This window comes from Neophocaena asiaeorientalis, unplaced genomic scaffold (assembly GCF_003031525.2).
Source record: "Neophocaena asiaeorientalis asiaeorientalis breed wild unplaced genomic scaffold, Neophocaena_asiaeorientalis_V1.1 scaffold324, whole genome shotgun sequence".
Classification (NCBI taxonomy): domain Eukaryota; kingdom Metazoa; phylum Chordata; class Mammalia; order Artiodactyla; family Phocoenidae; genus Neophocaena; species Neophocaena asiaeorientalis.
This window is the reverse complement of record NW_020172458.1, coordinates 410001-432834: the sequence shown is the minus strand read 5'-3', so window position 1 is coordinate 432834 and position 22834 is coordinate 410001. Positions and strand designations below refer to the sequence as shown.

The 22834-nt window shown below is 43.1% G+C and overlaps 1 protein-coding gene across 2 annotated transcripts in view; it reads left to right on the top strand.

Moving 5' to 3' along the window:
• SH3KBP1 (SH3 domain containing kinase binding protein 1) overlaps positions 1 to 22834 on the top strand; it is a 254503-nt gene that overhangs the window by 101848 nt on the left and 129821 nt on the right. For both annotated transcript variants that reach the window (XM_024737998.1, XM_024737999.1), the window contains exons 4-5: positions 1606 to 1735; positions 13868 to 14073. In XM_024737998.1, coding sequence (XP_024593766.1) covers positions 1606 to 1735; positions 13868 to 14073 — 336 coding nt within the window. The remainder of the gene's footprint in view (positions 1 to 1605; positions 1736 to 13867; positions 14074 to 22834) is intronic.

Below are 22834 nucleotides of genomic sequence, written 5' to 3'. Positions count from 1 at the left end.
TTCTGCTCTTCAAGGCCAACCTTAACTTTGATTCCTTTTTTTCTCCAAGCTTTCCTTTAGCATCCCAGATCTCGGCGAGCTCAACTTTGTGTAACACATTTGGTTTGTGCTAAGGCATGGTGTTTTCTTTTCTATTTCCCTTGCATTGCTAGGTTTTGGTCATGCCCACCCTCCACCATCTTTAAACCATGTGTCCTTTCTACCTTGGTAGATTGTCCACTTCTTGAGGGGGAAAAAAAAGGGCATGTCCTGTACAGTCCTGTGTCCCTAGCCCCTAGTGTAGAATCATAATACATCTATTTCTAACACTGATCAAATGTACTAATTATCCCACTGTACAGATGGGAAAGCCAGGGTTGAGTTAGTAGGACATTCGACGAGTCACAAGATACGATTTGAACTGGGCTTTTGACTCTAATTTTCTTTTCATTTTAATTATTTAAGCTTTTAAATTGTATTTGTTGATTTGAAGAGGTAATACATGTACATGGCCAAAAAAAAATTCCCAAAAGTTTCTAGGTTTCTTTCTATTATACTACACCATACTGGTAACTACGTGCTTCCTTGTTCTCAAAACGCCCTGTTATTTTCCTCCGAGAAGCCAGTTCACTATTCTCACTTCTGCTGTTCTGTTAGTGGCTCCATCACAAAATTTGGGGATGACTTTTTTTTTTTTTTTACACTTCCCTCATCTCAGCTAATTGGTTGCTGAAGACCAGCTTATCCCTCACAGATTCTCAAATCCGCACCTGCCTTGTTCATTCTCACCCCTCCCCAGATGCCGCCTTCAACTCCCCCACCCAGATGACTGTAGTCTGGCTGCCCTCCCTACCTCTCTTCATCCCATATCAGTTCATCTCAGGGTAATCTAGAACCTTCAAGAAAGCTGCAGGGAGTCCTTCTACCTTCTGGTTGAGTTTTTATTCCACAGATTCTTAACTGTTTTTGTTAGGCTATCAAGTTAGGTTTGGTAATCTGGGAAAGCCATTCTCAGTTTTTAAATAATGGTTTTATATGCATAAAATAAAACACATAAGGTTACAAAAGGAACCATTTATATTAAAGTAGCTATCAAGGTATTTTAAAAACAAATTTTGGTATACTAATCTATGTGTACTTCTTTATTATAAATAATTCCTTATTAATACATTAAATAACAGGGTCTCCCAGCAGGTGTGATAACTACCACCACTTCAGAGTAGCAAAGAGTGCAAACGATATCTTGAAATACCCACAGTATCTACGATGTGATATGAAAATACGATTTGGTTGGTGTCACGTCACAGGTCCTTCTATTACTCTGGTGTGTTACGTATATTCCTAATCAAAGGAAATGCCAAATTTCAGTTGGATGTTAGTGGAAATGAAGTGTTAATTCTCTTCCACTTGCGTTTATGGTCCCTAGGTTAAACCCCCCTTCCTGAGTCTGAATCTCGAGACCCTGTGAGGTCTGCTTTCTCATTCCCTGTTAACCTGTAAGCTTTGGGTCCTGCAGCTCTCCCTGTGTGGGCTGTGCACTCGGCACCGTACAGATGGGAGAGAAAACTGGCAAGTACCACGTCTAACCTGAACCCTGCCTCTGTTCTTCTGTTCACATCTGTGCAGGTAGAAGAAGGATGGTGGGAAGGTGTTCTCAATGGAAAGACTGGAATGTTTCCTTCCAACTTCATCAAGGAGCTGTCAGGGGAGTCGGACGACCTCGGCATTTCCCAGGATGAGCAGCTCTCCAAGTCAAGTAAGGAAGGAAGTCCTCCCACCATGCAGGACAGGGGTGGGGGCACCCACGGGTGCCGCCCCAGCCTCCCCTTGGTTCCACTGCCTGTGCTAAGCGGCTGTGACAGAAGCTCATGAATATTTTCTTGGTTATGCTGCCTTAACCCGCCATGGTTTAGCGGGTTTATCGTTGTAAAGGTGTGACGTGCATACCTTTCCCCCTGCGTACATGCACACTCTGAACGTCTCTGGATAGGTGACTGTCGGCCTCCGTAGTCCCCCATGGATGGCCCATGTTGCCGTGCCTCCATGTACTTCTAAAATGTCACTCACTGCAAGTTGATAATTATTTTTAAAATGAACCAAATGAGATTGTTAATATTTCTCAGCATCTCTTGAGGAACTTGGAGAAAATGGCACACACACCCCCCCCACACACACACACCCCCCACACACAAATCATTGGTGGGGAGAAGGGCAATGTTCGGGACGCGTGTGTGCCAGCTCCCTTGAAAGTCTGCCAAGCCAGCTGAGGGCCCAGCCCCACCTCGGGTGAGCATGCGTGTCCATCTGTGATGGTGAGAACGAACTCCAGGTCTTTCTCTCTCCAGGGCCTGAAGCTCTCCTCCCTCCAGCTTCTCTGCTGCCTTTTCCAGCTCATGGAGCAAAAGGTCAGGACCGGGAAACTTTGTTCTCCCAGTCGCTAACCCAACTTCCTACGTGGGCGTCTGTGTATCTCTTGTGCCGTCTTGAGCCAAGGTCATGGGTGTGAATGTCGTAGAGGCTCGACTGTGTCTTAGCGGTTCGGCACTACCTGGGGCTGCAGACTTTCCTTTCTAACAAGGAGAAGACAGCTCAGTCCTGTCAAAATAATTCTTAAACAGCTTTCTTTTCCATTTGGAAAAATCTGACTTGAGTGGTATTTTCAAGTTAGTTGTGTCTCTTTAATCAGTAGCATGATTGGGCAAATCCCCAATTTGGAGGTAAAGCCATTTCTGGAGTCGTGCTCAGGCCACCTCCCTCACTTGGTGTTCAGTGGCACTGGCCAGTTGGCTCAGTGGCTTCCAAAGTCTGGGGCTCCCCATCCCTGAACCTCGTTCCATCCTGGGGTCTGTGATAGGAAAGACAGGAGGTGATTTGGGGGCAGAGGAAGCATCTTGAAGCTCCTGCTGCCTTCTCTGGTATGGGGCAAGGAGGTTCTCTGCTAACATGGGCCAACTGATGAGTGTGGCCGGGAGGGGAGAAAGTGTCCTTGACCCCATGATAGTGGGACTTCTATGGCTTCCAAATTGCACGTTAGAATTCTAACTGCCATAGTGTCTCCTTTCATACACTGCAGTAGTATTGTACCTGGTAATTGGGTCCCATAATAAGAATACTATATCTTAGGGATATGGTGGATTAAATGGGCTTTCTTGGAGGGAGGACCAGATCGGGTCGTTTTGCCATTATTTCTGTGGAAGTGTGTTATGAGTTCCAATAGCAATAATGTATATAAACCACCTCACCTATAGAAGACCCTCTATTAAGTGGTCACTTTCATTGTTAATCATGATGAATTATTGGGACACAGCCAGTTAGTAAGTTGAGGCTGCTTGCACACCGGTTAGTACTGTGCTCACTGAAGCATTGTCTCTGCATTTGGAAATTACTTTGGGATTCCTGTACTCAGGCAGAAAAGGAGATCTGGAGAGGTATTGGACCACATCTTTGGGAGAACCTTGACCTCTTGTTATCGTGCCATGTTAGGTATGCTTTCAGAGCTGGAGCTCAGAGAAGTCATGCCTCTTGTATTTTTGGAACTGTTGAAATAAACTGTCTCCTCTTACTCCAAGTCAATAATATGGACATTTGACCCTGCTTGACCCCTTAGCTCAAAGCACACAGTGCTGGAATTCCCGGGGCAGGAGGTTAGGAGGCGGAGTGGAATGCATGGTCTTCCCAATCACTTCGCCTTCTGTCACATGCTCTGAAGGGGCTGTTTCTCTCATGGAGACTGCTGTCCCCAACGCTCATTCAATTAAAACCTGCCATTTCAGAGCTAGGAGAGCCTAGTAATTCCGGCAGCCATGTTTAGCTACCACAGGAACTGTCCCTTGTCGAGGGGGTTTCTGAGGTCTCTGGAGAGGCATGTTCTCCTAACAAGGATGGATGCTTCAGTGTGGTCTCTCCCGTTGTGGAGCACGGGCTCCGGAGGCGCGGGCTCAGCGGCCATGGCTCACGGGCCCAGCCGCTCCGCGGCATGTGGGATCCTCCCGGGCCGGGGCACGAACCCGTGTCCCCCGCATCAGCAGGCGGACTCTCAACCACTGCGCCACCAGGGAAGACCCAGTACATGGCTTTTGTAATCTTCCTGTATGTGCAGTTAAGGAGAAGAGGGCCCATCTATTGATCTTTCTACCTGTCTGTCCATATCCATCCATCCTTCCTTCCTGCTTTCCTTCTTTTCTTCTATTCTTCATTCATTCAGCTTTTACTTGGCCCCTGTTGTTACTAAGATGCTGTACAAGGTACTGAAGATATACAGAGACAAATCAGATAGGATCCCTGTCTTCAGTCAGCTCGCACTGTGGAAAGGGGGTGCACAAATCAGCGACAGTTCAGGAAAGCACCACACGTGCTCTGCTAGCCGGGTATCTGAGGAAAAGTGGGATACACAGGCAGAGAGAGGCCGGTCCCATGGAGATGCAGGGACAGCGGTGGTCACAAAGGGCTTCATAGGAAAGCAGATGTGATTATAATGTCCCTAGGGCTTGCTAAATTGAAATAATCCCCTGAAAGAGAAATACCATCTCTCAGTGTTCTCACAGGCTGTTCAGTAACTGTTTACACTCTGATGGTAAAATATATATAATTAGATCAGATCACATGCAGAAATTATGTCTACTGTTAGGATTTGTCTACGAGGAACCTTTGGTTTTAGAGTGAATCTGCTCGTTCCCTATCCCCAGAGAATGGTGTTAGTAGTTTCAGTGTACTTTACTTTACAAAAGAAACACGTTTTTGTTTTGAAATAATTATAGGGTCACAGAAAGTTGCCAAAACACAAAACAAAACCAAAAAAAAAAAAACAACAATGTACAGGGCGGTCCCATGAACCCTTCATGCAGTTTCCCCCAGGGATAACATCTAGTATAACTATAGTAAATGCGTATTTACTTTTATCATAGAACTGAGAAAGACAAATGTAGTTAGTGCACAAAAGATATCTAGGTTTTTACTCTGGTATGAGCCGAACTATAGTTAATAAAGGTCTTTGTTAGACCAGCCCACTTAATACCCTTCATAAATTACAGTTTTCACAGAGGGTGCTTAATTAATACATGGCTCTGGGGCTTCCTTGGTGGCACAGTGGTTAAGAATCCGCCTGCCAATGCAGGGGCCACAGGTTCGAGCCCTGATCCCACATGCCGTGGAGAAACTAGGCTCGTGCGCCGCAACTACTGAGCCTGCGCTCTAGAGCCTGCGAGCCACAACTACAGAGCCCGCGTGCCACAACTACTGAAGCCCACGTGCCTAGAGCCCGTGCTCTGCAACAAGAGAAGCCACCTCAATGAGAAGCCTGCGCACCACAACGAAGAGTAGTCCCTGCTCGCCGCAACTAGAGAATGCCCACGCGCAGCAACGAAGACCCACTGCAGCCAAAAATAAATAAATTAATGTTAAAAAAATACATGGATCTGGGAGTAAGTCAAACTCCTAATGTTTACACCATTTTGGTAATTTTTAGAGATCCTAGTGACATCATATAAAAATCCTCTCAATTTAAATGCTAGTAGACATTGGGGGAGGTTTTTTTTTAAGACAGATAAAATCTATATCCTGGTACATATGAAGAAAACTTTGTATACAGTGTATCCTCATACATCTCTTTGTTATACACACACACACCTACCTCTGTATGTGCACACACTTCTTTGATATTTGTAGTCTTCACATTGCTACTTCCAGAAGGTTTTTGAGGATACTTACTCATTTGAGTTTTGTTAACCAATGGATGAATGCAATTGAAGAAACATTGCATTTTATTTATAAGGAAGTGTGCCACGACAGCTTGACACATGGTAGGTGTTCAGTAAATGCTTGCTGAATCCTTCTTACTCTGAGGAGGCATTTTTAGCTTTGAATGAAAGGTATAAATTGCTTGAACTTGCTTTTCTTTTACCCTGATGTATTTTTATATATGGTAGTTGGTTATGAAAATCTCTAAACTTTAGATTTTTGTTCAGGGTAATCTAATCTACCAAGGAAAGAGTTACAGCAGTTCTGTTGGTTGATATGTTGATTTAGACATTTTATCTATTTTAACAAGAAAATTCATTGTCAGGTAGTGGCAGAAACTTTTTGCTGTATATTTAAATTTGAAAGCATCTTTACCTTTCATAGCATTTATGGAACTTTAAAGGTGCTTTTTCAAAAAGATTTTTGTCAACTTTTTATTATAGAAATTTTCTAACGTACGCAATTCGAGAGAATAGTGTGATGAACCCCTGTGTACCTGTTACCCAGTTTCAGCAGTTAGCAACCTGTGGCCAATTCATTGTAATTATACCACTACACAATCCTCCCCTATATTATTTTGAAGCAAACCCCAGATGTCCTATAATTTCATCCATAAATATTTTAATATGTGTCAATAAAAGAGTATCTTAAATACTGTCATCACTCCGAATTGTAATAGTAATCATAATTGCAATTCCTCAAGGTAATTACCTATACGGCCAGTGTTCACTTTGAATCTGCACCCAAAGAAGGTACATACCCTGTGATTGGTTGATATGTCTCAGCTCTCTCTGAATCTCTAGATTCTTCTTCCATGTTGCCTTTTTTCGTTGCTACTTTTTGCTGAAGGAACTGAGGTCCTTTGTGCGTTAGTTTCCCACAGCCTGCCTTTTGCTGATTTCATCTCTGCTGTGTCGTTTACTGTATATTCCTATAAATTGATAATTGGATCCGGGGCCTTGATTAAATTCAGGTTTGAGAGAGAGATTTTTTGGGGTGGGGGGACAGAACTGCTTCATAGGTGGTGATGGATAGTCTATCTGGAGGCTCATAATGTCTGGCTATCTTTGTTTTTGAATATTAGCAGCCACTGATGATTATCACCCAGATCTATGCACTCATTAGGGCTTGCAAAATGGTACCCAAACAGGGAATTTTTTTAAAAAAAGAGTGAAATGGGCTCCCATGTAGCAGATCAATAGTGAAAAAAAATGTTGAGTAAATTAGGTTTTTAAAAAACAAAACATCCAAGGGTTTGCAATAATTGTGCGGGCAGGATCTTATGTTAGGGATGGAAAGGAATTGAGAGCTCATCTAGCCTGGTGTCAGATGAGAACACTAAAGCCCAGTGAGATGAAGTCCTGGGTGTGGCCTCGCTTCTGAGTGATGAAGCCAACATTACATGCAGGCCTTCCTGCATATAATTTGCACATACTTTGGTATTGCTCCCATTACGGCTTGTAGTTTACCCTTTCACGGAGCATCTGACAAATTTCAAATCTGAGTACAGTTTAACTTATTTCTTCTTATGATCACAGATTATGATGAATTAATTACCTTTTCAGTTACAATTTTGCACATGCGAGTATTGACTAAATGGTGTGAAATAGAACTAATTACAAATTATATTGATATTATTGCATTAAATTATAATCAGAAAATATCTTGATCTATAAGATTTATTTGGATGTCGAGGCAAAGAAATCCAGATATGACTACTGTCCAGTTTCAATTTCATACATACTTTGCTTCACATTTAAGATATAAATGTGACTTTCCTGTTTCCAACATCTTTTTTACATTATTCAATTTCTTAGATTATAAAATAATTCTTGTAAAACTAAAAAGTATTCCTGTTTTCTTGTTTTAAAGAAAAACACCTTTTAGCTGCAGAAACATTTTAAGCTATTTCCCATAGTTTTCAGAGGGAGAAGGTTTGCATTTTCTTTCTATAACCATTAATAACCATGATATTTAAGTTTGAATTGACTTTATTTTCCTAATTCCTTATGTTTGAATTTTAGGTTCAGATACTTTAGTGACTCATCAAGCGAAGGCAAAGATGGAGATGGCCTTTTAAAACTTAGGGCAAACCACTCCCATGATATAGAAACATTTTATTTCATTAGCTGTAAGAAATGGATTGCTTGTGCCCCTTGCCTATAAGAGCTAAAGCCAGGCTGGCACCCCACCCCCACGCTTTGGTGTCTCTATACTTTTTAATATTAAATGTTATTTGTTTTGTGTATGAGGTTCTGTTGGCAGTGAAGAGCAATTAGCAAATTGATGAAATAGAGTTTCAGGCAAAATTAGATGCTAGCATAAGCATATGATTTTGTGTTGAAATTTTAAAATGCTTCCCTTTTACGGTGTTTGCTGCCTTCAAGTACTAATATTTAATAGTGACAGTAGAATATTCCTCCCCCCCCAAAAAATAAACAGCACTCATATTCATGGACTTTCCAGTTGCCCATCTCTTCTGTTCTCTAGATGGAACGTGTGTGTCCTCAGTCACCCCCAGCCCAGGCTCCATTTCCAGTCCTCTTGCTGCCAGTGGACGGGGCGGGGGGTGGGTATTTTGCAGAAATGCTTGGCCATTCAGGGACAGCAGGGCCATGTCTACCTCAGTGATGCTCAGACTTGATCCTGGGGAAGAAGAAAGGGAGGTTCTCTTGTACTCGGAGGAACTTTATTGAAATACTGATTCCCTTTTCTTACTTTTTTCTGACATGAAAAGGACTGCTGCCATTCAGTTCTGGGGGGGCCTGGCTCACAAAACAGTTGTATTCCTTGGGAGTAATGTTACCTTAGTGATGGAAGTTAGGCAGAATAAAAATTCACCCAAATAAAAACTAGCCACTGTTACTTGCTCCACTTTGCCATCAAAGTCCTCAAGAGCTACAAGTCTAAGGAGAACATGTGAAACACTTGTTTCTTTGGATTATCCTTATGTAGCCAGTGATTTGAACATCTAACTTTTTGCTTTAACTGGACAGAGCACATCTGTCAAAAAGGGCAGATTTCAAAGCAGTGGTGTACCACCATGTCTGCAGGACACAGAAATTGGCAATACCTGATTCCATTTAATTTGTTGATCTGATCATTTACAATCCCTTTCATGTTATTAGGAGTGACATGGCCCAGAAGTTTACACGATGGTCCCTAATGGAATTTCCCATTTTCCTGAAGAATGTTTCTAAAAAGTTAGACAAGTTGCTCTCTCTCACTCAGTTCCACTCTCTGTCTCTCTGTAAATGTAGCCTACCTTTTCATCCCTCAGACTTTTTATGAGGGAGCTATGTAACTGGCCTCCAGTTCGATATTCAGCTCACAGCCGTAATAGGACCTATTTTTTGCATAACCTAGAGTAATGCATATATTAATTGAGTTTGTCTTTACCAAACCATTTTACCTGCTGATGGTACTCTCTGTAGGGTGTGTGTGTGTGTGTGTGTGTGTGTGTGTGTTCACCCTCAAACTGGGGCAGAGTGTGTGTAGTCTATGTACTTACTCGTGGTTCCAGAGAGATTTGGGCTTTAGCCATGTGTCCAGTCTTATGCTATTGATAACCTCTACTTGTAACAACAAAAAAGAAGATAATTTGCATTTGACACTGGGTGAGTCCTATGTCCTCATGCTTAAGTACAGTCTCATGACTGATGTGGCAAAACCTCAATTAAGATGTTTCAGGAAATAGGGTTTTCTGGTGTCTTTGCTGCTAAGCAGAAAACCCCTTACATTGACATGGAAGCCACGATTGGTTTCAAACCTCATTGGTGAAAACCCCCCTCTAGAATACTTGTACATTTTCTTGCTTCAAGATGCTAAGAACGAAAAATCTTTTAAAAGGGATTTTGTGCCTCGTTTAGACTCTTGGGGTCATGAATATCAGTTTGTATCATACTGGGCTCTAGGGGTAGAAGATAAAAAGGATAATGGACCAAAATCTATAGTATGTTCGGGTCACACTCTCCAAAGAGAAGAATGAGTTAACTAAGGAATCCGATTGATTGGATTTCCTCTGGTTGAGGTTTTCCTACTCTTGAGGTATAATGTTGAAGTGGCTTCCAGGTTTAAATTGGGCATAATCCACATGCCAGGCATTTGCAGAGGTGAGCCCTAATGCCAGTGCTCATTGCCATCATGGTTGCATGGGGACTTTGGGCTCATTCTGTAACATTCTTAAATTCTGCCTAATGGTTTCTGATTAATTTTGTGGATGAAGCTCTTGCAGTGGATTCATTGAAGACAAGTTCAGTTAAAGACTCTCCCTCTTCCTTCTTTTGCCATCATTTGCTCCCCTTCCCTCTCTCTTGTTTTTCTCTCCCCTTCTCTTCTCTCATTCACTGTCAGGAAAGACTACCTTTGAAGGGACAATTCTGTACCGAGCTGCACCGGGAAAGACGGAGGGCCACAGACGCTATTACAGTGAGTGACCTTAACAGCAGGAGGCAATTGTAAAGATAAGATCTGGGTTCTTGTGTTTTTTGATGCAGCTGCACTTTCCTGAGCTGCTCATGCTTCTGCCAAGTGTCTGTGAAATTCTGATCCAAGGACATGGACTTATTTGCCTGAGATAAGTGCCGTCTCCTTGGTGTGTGCTGCGGGAGCATTCCCATCACCAGCCCCTGGCGCTGTCTTGTTTGCTTTGTGCCTCTGTCATGTGTGTGACACGCGTGCATGAACCATGCGTGCAGAGAAAGGATCAGTAACATTGGTCATGGCATATGTGTTTGTACCAGTATCTCTGCGCCTCTGGGGTGGTGTAAGATGGCTTCCTGTGGAGATGTCAGCCTCTCGTGGTTATTGCTTTTACTGAGTGGGTCATTGGAAACCAATAAGTCATTTCCTCATTGCGGGGTTCAAAGAAGTAAGATTTTGGTAAGAAAAGTCCGTGCCAGAAATGGTATTTTGCTTTGCGCATTCAGCCAATCACCACACGGCAGACTTCTTTTGGCAGGACCAGTGTGTAGCCTTTTGTGCTGTGAAAGAAAGCTGCCAAAAGTTGAGGGGAAGGAGATGAATGAGGTAAATGAATGAATCTCGTGAAGTTCGTAGAACAGTCCTGCCACACAGTAAGCACTACACGTGTGAGTGTAAACTTGAAAATAAACAAAAATGGCGCACGGCCTGGAATATTAAGGAAATTACTGGCAATGACTTTTGTGTAATTTGGCCAGTTATATGAGCGGCCAAAGCAAACTTGAGGAAGCTTTGTTCTTTTTTCACTGCGAAGGAAAAGCATCCACCTTAGTGTGCACGTACACACATGTGTACATAGAGACGTACACACAGTGATGAAGGAGAAGGTTCACGCGTGAACACCGGAGCCACATTTCTCAAACTGTCTGCAGTGAAGTGAATTTTTATTTCCATTCCCCTGCGGACAGACATCGGGTACTGCTGGCTTGCCTTCACTGCGCATGCGCTGCACCACCCGCCCCTCCCAGCAGGAGCAGGCAGACAGATGTTGGTCTGTGCCCTGTTCACCCAGACGCGTCTGTTGGCCGCACGTCCGGAAGTAGCACCAGCGCACACTGCTATAAGCATTTCCAGACACGCACACTTTCTGTGCTTGTCTCTCTGTGTACCGGGAACGAGCCCTTCATGATCTTGGCTCCAGTCCACAGACCTCACTTTGGGTTGCACTGCCCTCGAGCGTCACCTGGCATTCCGAGCACGACACAGGGATAGTTTACATAATAGTGTGTGTTATGAGCACCAGTGGCTAAAAGATACAGCACCGAAAAATGAAAAGCCACCTTTCTTTTCCTCTGAAGGGAAGGAACTAGATTTTGAGTTATTTCGTCAACCCAGATATTCAGACATTTAATTTCATAGTACTTAAGAGTGATAGAAGCAACCTACCAGAATACCCGGAAGAAAGATCTGCCATGTGTTTCCTTCCCAGCCCATGCTTGTGTGGTTGGATGACCGTGCAACCTTTCCCTGTGTAACATAAAGAGTATTTCTCACAGTGATTAATATGATATTACTAAGATGAGCCCGGAAGGTGGCAAATCCCTAAAACCAGAAGCTCAGTGAAATCAGGATGGCAGTGGTTGAAAATATTGTGTTTCTAGCTAATGAGGTATGATAAAAGAATCCTTCAAATTCTTCTCTTTGAAGAACTAAAACAGACTTGCCCAAATCCATTTGCCCTGCTGCCTTCTGCTTGTGGTGCTGGTGGTGGTGGTGGTGGGGAAGGGGAGCAGTGATGTTTTCTCTTCACTAACCATTTCTTTATTCCGCCCTCAAATGCTTCTTTCCAAACCAGAAAAGAATATACAAGCCATTTATCACACAGAAAAAATCCATACGGCAAAATGAGAACATGTTAAAGGGGAAATGACACAATATTTAGACTCCAAAATTATATCTCCAGCAGGGGTATTTCCAAAAACAATGAACAGATAAACACACGAATGGATAGCTAATCCAGGGAGGTTCTCCATGTTTGCACACTCGCATCCAGTCCTGTAAATTGGAGCCGACCCCCTTGTTGTGGGCTGTTCCTCATTGTTTTGCCCTCTCTTCTTGCTCATAAATGCTGTTCTTTAGTTTATTAAAATGTACACCAGGGATCTTCCTCCCCACACCCTCCTTTCTGGCTTACAAATACCATTTTATTGAAAACAGCAGCAACGACAAACACAGCCATTGTTTAAAGGGTTTGATTTTGAAACTTGTTAGCAATTTATAATGACCTTTCTATATTTTTCTGTTTTCATTGAACAGTTTCTTCCTGCACTGAGACTTCTTTATTTGAGTGACTTCAACATTTTGTGACATTTTATGTGAGCAATTATTTGATGTATCATTCTTATGTACTAAGAGGCCACCTTACATGTAGGAAGGTAATGCACAGTGTGGCTAATAGAGAACAAAGTTTGATGGTATACTTTCATCCCAAGGGCATCATTGTCATCAGGAGATATGTAGTCAATGTTCAGGAGCTATTCTACACATCTAGAGGCTTTTAGAGACAGGCTTAATGGCACTTTCCATAAGATATCCTTTTAATCCTGCCCTTTGATGGCATGACTAATGTACTGACCATCAAAGTAAGACTGTACACCCAGAAATTAACTAGAAACAGGCTCTTCCTTTTAGGAACATGATTGTGGGCAGAGCCTGGGGAAAAAAAGAATCTGGGGAGGTAAGTGTCCATGTTGTCTTGCTGATATCTATTTGATGACTTCCAACTCATGCCACCAGAGGTCAAAGGAAAGGTGTCACGTGCCCAGTATTCTTCTTTGGAAAGGAGTTCAGCTCTGGGGAGACGTTGGTGTCAGAGGAGGGAGGAAGAACTGTAGGCTTAGGGGATTCTGGCCTCCTGGAGGGCAGCTTCCTTTCCCTCTTTAACAAATATAATCATCTTGCCAGTGAAAGTGTTTCAATATCAAGTTTGGTTTAATGCTTTCCTCGAGAAACATGTCTGCGTGCATTTATTCCCTGTGAAGCCATCCAAAGAGATTTAATTCTTTGGCAGTCATAATTTTGTGTGGTTTCTTTAATTGCTAATTTGTTTAAATGGCTTTTAGCTTTACAGTTTCCCTTTAGGAAATGTTACTTTCATTGCTAATTGCTAACTGACGTGAGTCATAGAAATGGGAGGTACAGTATGTGGTACTGACTAGGTGGGGAGGCGAGGAGGGGGCGGGAAGAGTTGTTATTGCACAGACTGCAGCAAAACGAATTTGGCTGAGAGCCAGGCTCTGGCTGAAAAGAGGTGAAATGTCACATTTACGAAGAGATCTGCCTTGAAATTAGATTTTCTGAAAAGTTTTGATTCACTTCTTAAAATTAAAAGCTGGGAACAGAGCGTGGGAGGGAGACACGAGAGGGAGGAGATATGGGGATCTATGTATACCTATAGCAGATTCACTTTGTTATACAGCAGAAACTAACACACCATTGTAAAGCAATTATACTCCAATGAAGATGTAAAAAAAAAAGCCGGGGGTGGGGAGATGGAACAAAACTCAGAGCCGCCCCCATGCAACATATTCACACGCTAAACGAAAAACCGCAGTGCAAGTTATCCCATACCCAGTGACACTTGTAGCAGTGGTTCCTGGCTGGCTATGAAGTGCTTCACGGCTATGGCTGATTTCTGAGCTCTTTCTTTCCCCGTCCCCACTCTTGACAGGTTTAAGGGAAACCACAGGCTCCGAGAGTGATGGGGGTGACTCGAGCAGTACCAAATCCGAGGGTGCCAACGGGACAGTCGCAACGGCCGCAATCCAGCCGAAGAAAGTTAAGGGAGTGGGCTTTGGAGATATTTTCAAAGACAAGCCAATAAAGCTAAGGCCAAGGTCGATTGAAGTAGAAAATGACTTTCTGCCTGTGGAAAAGGTATGTTCAACAGTTTCTGTTTTATTTCAACGTAATGCGGTGTATCCAAAAGTACCTTGTAGGGCTTGGCGTCTACGGCTTCCTATGCCTCTTCTGAGGTTTCATTGTCCTCGTGTGCAGCTCTCCTTCTATATAGGAACAGCTTTGCTCGAAAGGCTCATGCTCTAGTTTGCTGTTGCTTTTCTTACTGATCTCTCGATGGAACGTTTCTCAGGACGACTTTTCAAATAGACCGGCCCTTCTGTATTTCCTCCTCAGAAAAGCCACTCAGGCCTGGACCCAGCTAAACACATAACCTTGGTACTTTTCAACCTCTCTCCTATCCTGGTAGGTTTCTCTTGTGATTTGTGCTTGGGCGTGTTGACTAGTTCTGCAGTAGAGAGAGGGGTTGTGTATTTTTTTTCTCAAGGTATTTGGTGGAAATGATTTCATACTACTGAAAGGAAGTCTCCTGCGTGTGTGAGTGACAGAGATGGCCCTCGCTGTGAATCCCTGAGTTGTTACCGTCAGGAAGCTGGCTGTTTTCTCCTGCCCCTGGTTCTGGGTTGGCGAGAGGCGGACAGCGTGTTGCTGCTGAGTACACGGTTGCCAGAGCAACACACCCAGAGCCATTGTGCTTGTGGCTGTCAGTGACGTCTACTGTGGTACACTTTTAAGCATCATAGCCTTGCTCAGGATTTGGTAAATACTGTGGAGTTTTCCAGATTGTAATAAGCTACACTCGTGCTGTGCTTAAAGAATGTTTGTTAATTTGATTTAGTGCTGAAATTTTGGCTTTGACGTTTGTGCCAGCAGGCTTGGGGGATGGGGCATGGGCAAAATGTCTACTGCAGGTTTATCGACGGCTTTTAAATGTCTTTCATTTCTCTGTCAGATGAATTTTTAAAAGTTGCCTATCATCTCCTGCAGCTGTAGAACTTCCACCCACCTCCCTCCCGCCGTCCACCAGCAACCTTGCCCGGTGTCCTCGTGCATTAGAGACAGAATCGGGAAAGGAAACTTTTTGGACCCTTAATACCCTTAGAGATGAATAAGGCAGAAAGGGCAGATACTTAAAAAGGAAGGACTGTTGCACTTAAACTCTTCTTTTGTGGAAGCTTCTCTAGTCGATTTGCTATTTCTCAAGATCTGAAAACTATCTAGTTAGTGTCCCAGCTTGTGAGTTCATTTCTGCTTCACGTGGTCACTTTCGGATTCCCATAAATGTTTACAAAAGAGCAAGTTCCCATCTTAGAAAGGAACGATGAATACAGTTTTTCTTCATTTTATTCAAGTGGTTGAAATGAACATGACCATTGACTCAGTCAGCAAACAGTTTATTCCTTTTGTTTGTTTTATGATTCTCAGTCTTTTTCTTCTCTGTGTAAAAGGACGTTGTGTGTGCATAAGTTTCATTATTGCTATTAATAATTGTCTTAACCGCTAATAATAAATTGGGTTGTTACTAATAGAAATATCAGCGACAAATATAATACTCCCAAGTTTGTACCTCAGCACTCTTCTCCTCTGAGCTCCACAGCCACGTGTCCAACTGCCGTCTTGAACATCTCCACTCGGAGGTCCTAAATTCTTAGCAGCTTGTCCAGACCTGAACTCATCCTCGGCCCCCTGAAACCACTCTGCCCACAGCCTTCCCCGTCTCAGGTGAAGGCAGTGCCACTCCCCCTCCCATGACTCAGAAGAAAAGCCCTGGGGTTGTCCCTGACTCCCCTCTTTCTCTTACATCCCATGGCTGATCCATCAGGCAACCCCATCAGCGCAGCCTCCTAAGTGTGCCCGGCACCTGCCGTGGCTCATCACCTCTGCTCTCCCCCTGCTCTTGCCATCGCTGCGGTGGCCTCCTAATTGGTCTTCTTGCTTCTCCCCTTCCTCGTACGGTCTAGTGTCAGTACCAAAGCCAGGAGGGTGATCCTTTGAAACCCAAAGTCAGGTCATGCCATTCCTCCGCTCGCACACCTGTAGAGGCTTCCCTGTGAACCAAAGTGAAAATCCTCCCTGAGTCCCAGGAGCTGGGATGACCTGACTCCCATTGCCGCTTGGACCTCCTCCCTCACTGTTCTCTCCCTGCTTGCTCCATCCTGGCCCCCTCGCTCCTCCTCAAACACGCCACGCACGCTCCCACTTGGGGGCCTTTGCCACGGTGGTGTCCTCTGCCTGGACACTCTGTTTCCACCTGCCCGCTGTGGCTGCCTGCCTCTCCTCCCTGACGCCTGCTCATTGTGAAACCTGCCCCCTCGGCCCATCCTGCTTACTTGCACTGCAGTTTTTGTTTTCCCTAGCATGTGCCCCCTTCTAACATGTTTATTTTTTATTATGTTTCTTCTTTGTTTTGTTCACTGATGTATGCCATGTGCTTAGAACAGTGTGTGGCATATAGTAGGTGCTCAGTAAGTGTTAGTTAAAGGAATAGTATTCAAACTATATTAATATAACACTTTAGAGATTACAGACATCTATAAAACGAGGGAACCGGGTGGGATAACAGTTATATAGTTGGAAATATAGTAGTTGTATGGTTCACTGCACCTCTGTGAAACGGAAGATTTATTGCATTGGTCTTAGAGACAAGAAATGTTAACTTCATCAGAGTAATATATATGTGTACGGCGTGTGTATGCATCTTGATTCATGATTTGTTTGCAGAATGAAACCATGTGCTGGCAGCTCCCTTAACCTGCTTCTCATTGTGAAGCCTCTGGGGAAAACTTAAACTTCCCAGCCTGCTTTACTGGCTGCGGACAATTTTTATAGCATCTAAGAGGATTCAAAACTCTCTCCACCCCCTGTTGTTGGCGCCATGGGTAGTTACATAGATTTATGGATCCACTATGTTATTGCACAACCTGGCATGGGAGCTGATGAGCGTGATAATGTTTTACTTGTGTACAACCTGGTTCTCATCGCTTTTGAGATGGTTTTGTGACTAAGATTTATGTTCAAGGAACGAAGTTTCCTATGAGAGTTGAGCTCGCTGTTTCGATTTTGCAGAAGCACAAACTGGATCTCATGTGGCGGCATCTGTGTCAGGTGAAGCCCAAGCAGGTCTTCCACTCAGGCTGGGGCAGTTGACCCGTTCACATGATAACTCGCATGAGGGAAAAAAGGTCTATGATCATTATTAACAGCCGCAAGCATCCTAGTGTACTTTCCGTTCAAGTTTGCGAAGTTTTGAGATCCACTTTTCTGAGTCAGTTGAAAACTTTGTGCTTATTGTCCCTGTGCTTTAATCCATATCACCCTACCCAGAGTGGTTGAATGCTGACGATTATACACCAGGAGAGATACTGGTGTATCTGTAACACTCCCCCGACCAACAAGGAAATAATTAGTATTCTTGCTTCTCTTACTGAGCTCTAAGGAAGGACCCCATTTATGAGTCTTTTTAATACTACCAACCTGATATGCCTGTGAATGATGTGTTTAATGTACCATTTAACTGAAATATTTATAGGTGAAATGATTTAACGTCTGGGATTTCGCTTCCGGTAATTTGGAAGGTGGAAGAGTGGGTGGGGCACAGAGGAAACCGATTGGTCATGAGTTGATAATTGTTGAAACTATGTGGTGCATACATGGGGGTTCAGTACACTGTACTCTATTTTTGTATATGTTGGATATTTCCCTTGATAAAGGTTAAAGAAAAAAGAAAAGAACCTTGGAGAAAAATGTACCATTTAAACTAAGCCCAGAGGTACGTATGTGTTATATCAAAACAGTGGAAAATACGTTGTGGCTAAAGATGAACCAAGTTAAATATCATAAGATTTTAGAAGGGCATGGTACCATTGTCCTAGCTGATTGACCTCGACAAAGTCACTTAGCCTCAATTGAACCATCTGTAAAATGGGAATACTCTTTATGCCTATCCTACCTCATAGGACTTTTTTAAAATGCTACATAGCTGAAAATACTTGGAAATTGTAAATGTAACTCATTTCAGCTAGTGTTGGTTCAGTACTCACTATATGCTCGGCACTGAGGATACAGTGGTAAACAAGACCAGGTCACTGCCCCTCAGGGAGCTGCAGAAAAGTAAACAAGCAATAATAATACAGTGTGGGGAATGCCGTGACCAGGCTGAGAGCACAGTACTGTGCCGTAGGAGCCCTCGGGCATGGCAGGAAGTAGCGAGTTGTTAGGGAGGCTGGAGAGTGTGTATTCATGTGTGTGTACCTACTTCCTACAGGAAGTGGTGTTTAGACCTGTAGGAAGTGATGTTTTTAGACCTACAGGAAGTGATGTTTAGGCTGAGAACCATGGGTCCAGTACACATTCATCAAGCAAAGGAGCACAGAGTTGTCAAGGTGGGAAGAGCAACATGTGTAAATGCCTCGAAGGGAAAAGGAAATAGCACAGAGCATGTGTCGGGGCTCCAGCAGGAAGTGGGGAAAGGTGAGAATGGAGAAGAAAGCAGGGCCCACGTCAGGAAGGGCCTGGTGAGACTTGTTAAGGAGTTTGGACTTGACTTTGAGGGCAATGGGGAGCCATCAGTGGGGAGCAGTTCTCAGCGAGCGAGTGACATGATCACATAGGTGGTTTAGAGAAAGTATTCCTAGCTGCAGTGGGAGGAGTGGATTACAGAAGACAGGATAACTAGGATTCAGGGGAGAAGTTAACAGAAACTTGTATTGGCTCTACCAGTAAATCCCCCTCCTCAATGTAGATTCTAAACCACTTAATGAGTCAGTGGATGGAGAATCAAAATATTATTTTTGTTCACTTTTTCAGTATGGATATCCAGTTGACTCAGCACTGTTTATCAAAAGGATCATCCTTTCTGCAGATCACCTGTTTATCAAAAAGGTCACCTTTGTCATAATTTAAGTGGTTGTGTATGTGTGGGTCCATTTCCAGACTCTCTGTCCTGTTGGTTTGTTTGTCCCTGTGGTCATTCTGTACTACCTTAATTACTGTAGCTTTGTAGTCGGTCTTGACCTCTGGTAGTGTAAGTCCACAGTCTTTGTTCCTCTTCTTCAAGATTTCCTGCGTTGTTGTATTTTCATATAAATTTTAGAATCAGCTTGTCAATCCCTACTTTCTTCCCCCACCCCCGCAAAAAAACCTCCTGGATTTCGAATGGGAGTACGTTAACTATAGATACTTTTGGGGGAGAAATGACACCTTTCCGATCTATGAGCATGGTATATCTATTTATGTAAGTCTTATTTTACTTTGTAAAAATTTCTCAAGTTACACATTTATGATTTGTACACCTTTCTCTACCTATGTTATATTACAGTGTTGTTATTGATGAAGGTGAAGTTGGAAGATATAGATCAGTGTGAGAGCCAAATGGGCTTAGCAGTTGATCTCCAGAATTAGACAGACTCACCCACCCAGTCTCAGCAATGCTGGACTCGAGGCAGACCCATGTGAGGTAGAAGGGCCAGCTCCTTGAGGAACAGCAGAGAAGGCCAACTTCCAAGAGGAGGAAAGAGAAGAGCTGAGCTAAGCATGCCCAGTTTATTTTTCCTAAATTCACGTATCAGAGAAGTCATTTCACTCTCCCAGGAGAAAATGAATAGGGAGATAGAGAGTTCCAAGAGTGTTCAATTCTGCCCAGAGGCCAAGTGTGTCCAGAGAGTGTCCATTTGGTCTCCCTTTTACATGGAAGGAAATATCAAGATAAGACAAACAGCTTTTCTAACAGCTTTGAATTATTATCATAAATGTTTGCGGGAAATATTTTGGGGATAGAATCAAGAAGTTTGATAGTATGTGGGAGATAAAGGAGAGGAAAGACTTGAAGAGGATGCCTTGGGTCCTTATCAGTTAGAGGACACTGGAGGAGAAAGATATCTGGGGAGGAAGGTCATGGGTTCAGTCTTAGACTAGCTGGATTTTGAGGTCCTTGTGGAACCGTCAGGTGGAGGCATCCAGCAAGCAGTTGGATAAATAAGTCTGGTGATGGGGAGAGAACTGTAGATGTAGGTATTGGAGTCATCCACCTAGAGATTGGGTTGGGAGACTGTAAGAAGGCAACCCAGACAGGACCTTATTCTCATGAATATGGCTTGTACCTTGTCTCCCAGCTGTGGACCTGAGAGAGAACTTCCTCATCAGGCTGCTTCCCTGCAATCCCAGCCTGGCCTCACCCTTGTTCTGAACTCCTTCCCTTTTCATGAGTCACTCAGATGATCACTCCTGGCCAAATACTCCGGGAAAGGACTGTCAGGTATTACACATGGGTGGGTAAATTCCAGATGCTCAGGTGAGTCCCAGGACCTACCTAAGCTAATATGTCTTTATGTAGAATAATCCTGGCTTTCCGGCGCCAGCTTATTCCGTGCTTAAGTGCCCTAGGCACAGCTAATCTTGGCCCCCTTAATTATTGAGAAAAGCAGTCTTTTTGGCCTGGGCTCTTCAAACAGCCATATTGGAAAAGATATTTTTCCAGGTTGGTTGTTTACTCTATTGGAGTCCCTACAAAGAAATCCTTCAAGAAGTTCCATGGTCTTCCTGTCTTAGTTGATTTCCATTAGTGACTTCTGATCTCTGTCTCTTGAAATGATTCTGTTTTCTTTCTCTGTTTTCTACTATGTTCCACAGCTAGACATTGTGTTTGTGACAGTTGCTTTTTCAGCTCTCATCATCTTGAATCTCAGTTATAGAACCACAGTCATCCAAATTAATGCCTTTATAATATCAACATTGTAGCTTTTACTTGTAACAGAGAATTCAAATTAAAATCATATATAAATGAGCTACTAATCAATTTTTTTAATCAGCCAAATTGCAGCAAGAGAAATTCTAATATCTTCATATGTACCTCATGCAGTCTTTTTATCCATACTAGTAAAAATTCGCCAAGCTGTATACTGATGTAAAATTAAAACATGTAAACCTTGAAAGTGATGATCTTAGTTCCTTAAAAATGAGAGATTTATGTCTCTAATCCTTTGAAGACTAGAAATAAGCTCTGGGGAATCCCAGAAGCTAATGATACATACTTTGACTAATGAAACACAACTGGATTGAACCTTGGCATGATTATCTGAGACCTATAGTATTGGATGTCTCTCATACTGGTTGAAAGATAAGATTTTGTGACATCTCTTGAGCAGTTGAAAGACACCGTGATTTTTAAAGAGCAGGTGGTGTTGAGATGCCCACTGGTCGCCTGGGCTGAATGAAGTGTCTGGGATTTTCAGACTTGGGTTTATGTGTTATCTTTCCTTATCTAGGAGAAGTGAGGAGAGGGCCGGTGGTAGGAAAAGGGAACCAGAAATAGTATACAGGGTTACTGTTTGACATATTAGGTACTGTTTACTGTTTTATGTATGTTTGATATATACCTTTTAAAACAATCAGCATAGTGTATTTTATTTTATTTTATTTTATTTTATTTTTTTGTGGTACGCGGGCCTCTCACTGTTGTGGCCTCTCCCGTTGCGGAGCACTGGCTCCGGACGCGCAGGCCCAGCGGCCATGGCTCACGGGCCCAGCCGCTCCGCGGCATGTGGTAGTTGTGGCACACGGGCTTAGTTGCTCCGCGGCATGTGGGATCTTCCCGGACGAGGGCTCAAACCCGTGTCCCCTGCATTGGCAGGCAGATTCTTAACCACTGCGCCACCAGGGAAGTCCCAGCAGCATAGTGTATATTCTATGAAATGTTTAATTGCAGCCAGATGGTCACCAAGAATCACATTCCCAGGAGGCCTTAAAATTGTGTTTTTAGGAATATAGTTATTAAGCATGCAGGATAGACTGCCCAGGTTCACATCGCAACTCTGCCTCTTCCTGGGACAAATTACTTAAGCACTCAATGCTTTAGCTTTCCCATCTGTAGAATCAGAATAACAAGAGAACCTGGCCCATATGGTTGTTAGGAGGATTAAGTAACTCAAAAAATGGGTAAAAGTGCCTCGTGTAGAATAATCACTAGATTAACGTTAGTAGTTATTATTGTTGCCCTTCTGGTTATGAGAACAGAAGGAGTGCCTATAAATAGCAGTGCAGTCTCCGGGATCATTTCTTTAACTTTTTATTATGGAAATTTTAAAACTCGGAGAAGGAGAAATGAATTTTGCTCCGTCTGTGGTAGCTGTTTGTTTGACATCACCAAGTCTTCAGTATTGGCCGTTGGGGAGTAAGTGCCATGCAGAGGATTTTAGGGCAGTGAAAATACTCTGTATGTATTCTGTATGATACCATAATGATAGATACATATCATTATACATTTATCCAAACTCATACAATGTACAACATAAGAGTGAACCCTAAGGTAAACTACAGACCGTGGGTGATAAGGAGTCAATGTAGGTTCATCATTGTCCCCTGCATCGGCAGGCGGGCTCTCAACCACTGCGCCACCAGGGAAGCCCCGTACCACTCTTATGTTGACAGCGGGGGAGGCTGAGCATGCAAGGAGGCACAGGGTATCTGGGAAATCTCTGTACCTTCTTTTTCTTTTTCTGTGAACCTAAGACTGCTCTAAAAATAAATAAAGTCTTAAAAAAAAAAAAAGAAAGTAAGTGCTATGATTTTTGACCTTGTCTTCGTTAGTCACCATTGTATTTACATTTCCTTGGAAATTATTAAAAACTATAGTTGGCCTTCAATAAATATTTTGTGACTGGATGCATAAATATGTTTTGTCCTAATCCAATCACCATCATAAAGGAAGACTCATTCTGTTTGGGGTCTGCTTGTAGTCTGGCTATAGATTTCCTCTTCCATTTGTTCATTAATTGGCTCGTTCCTTCATTCACTGAAGCTTTATTGAATGTATTTTATGGACCAGCAGTGGCAGCTCTGGAAT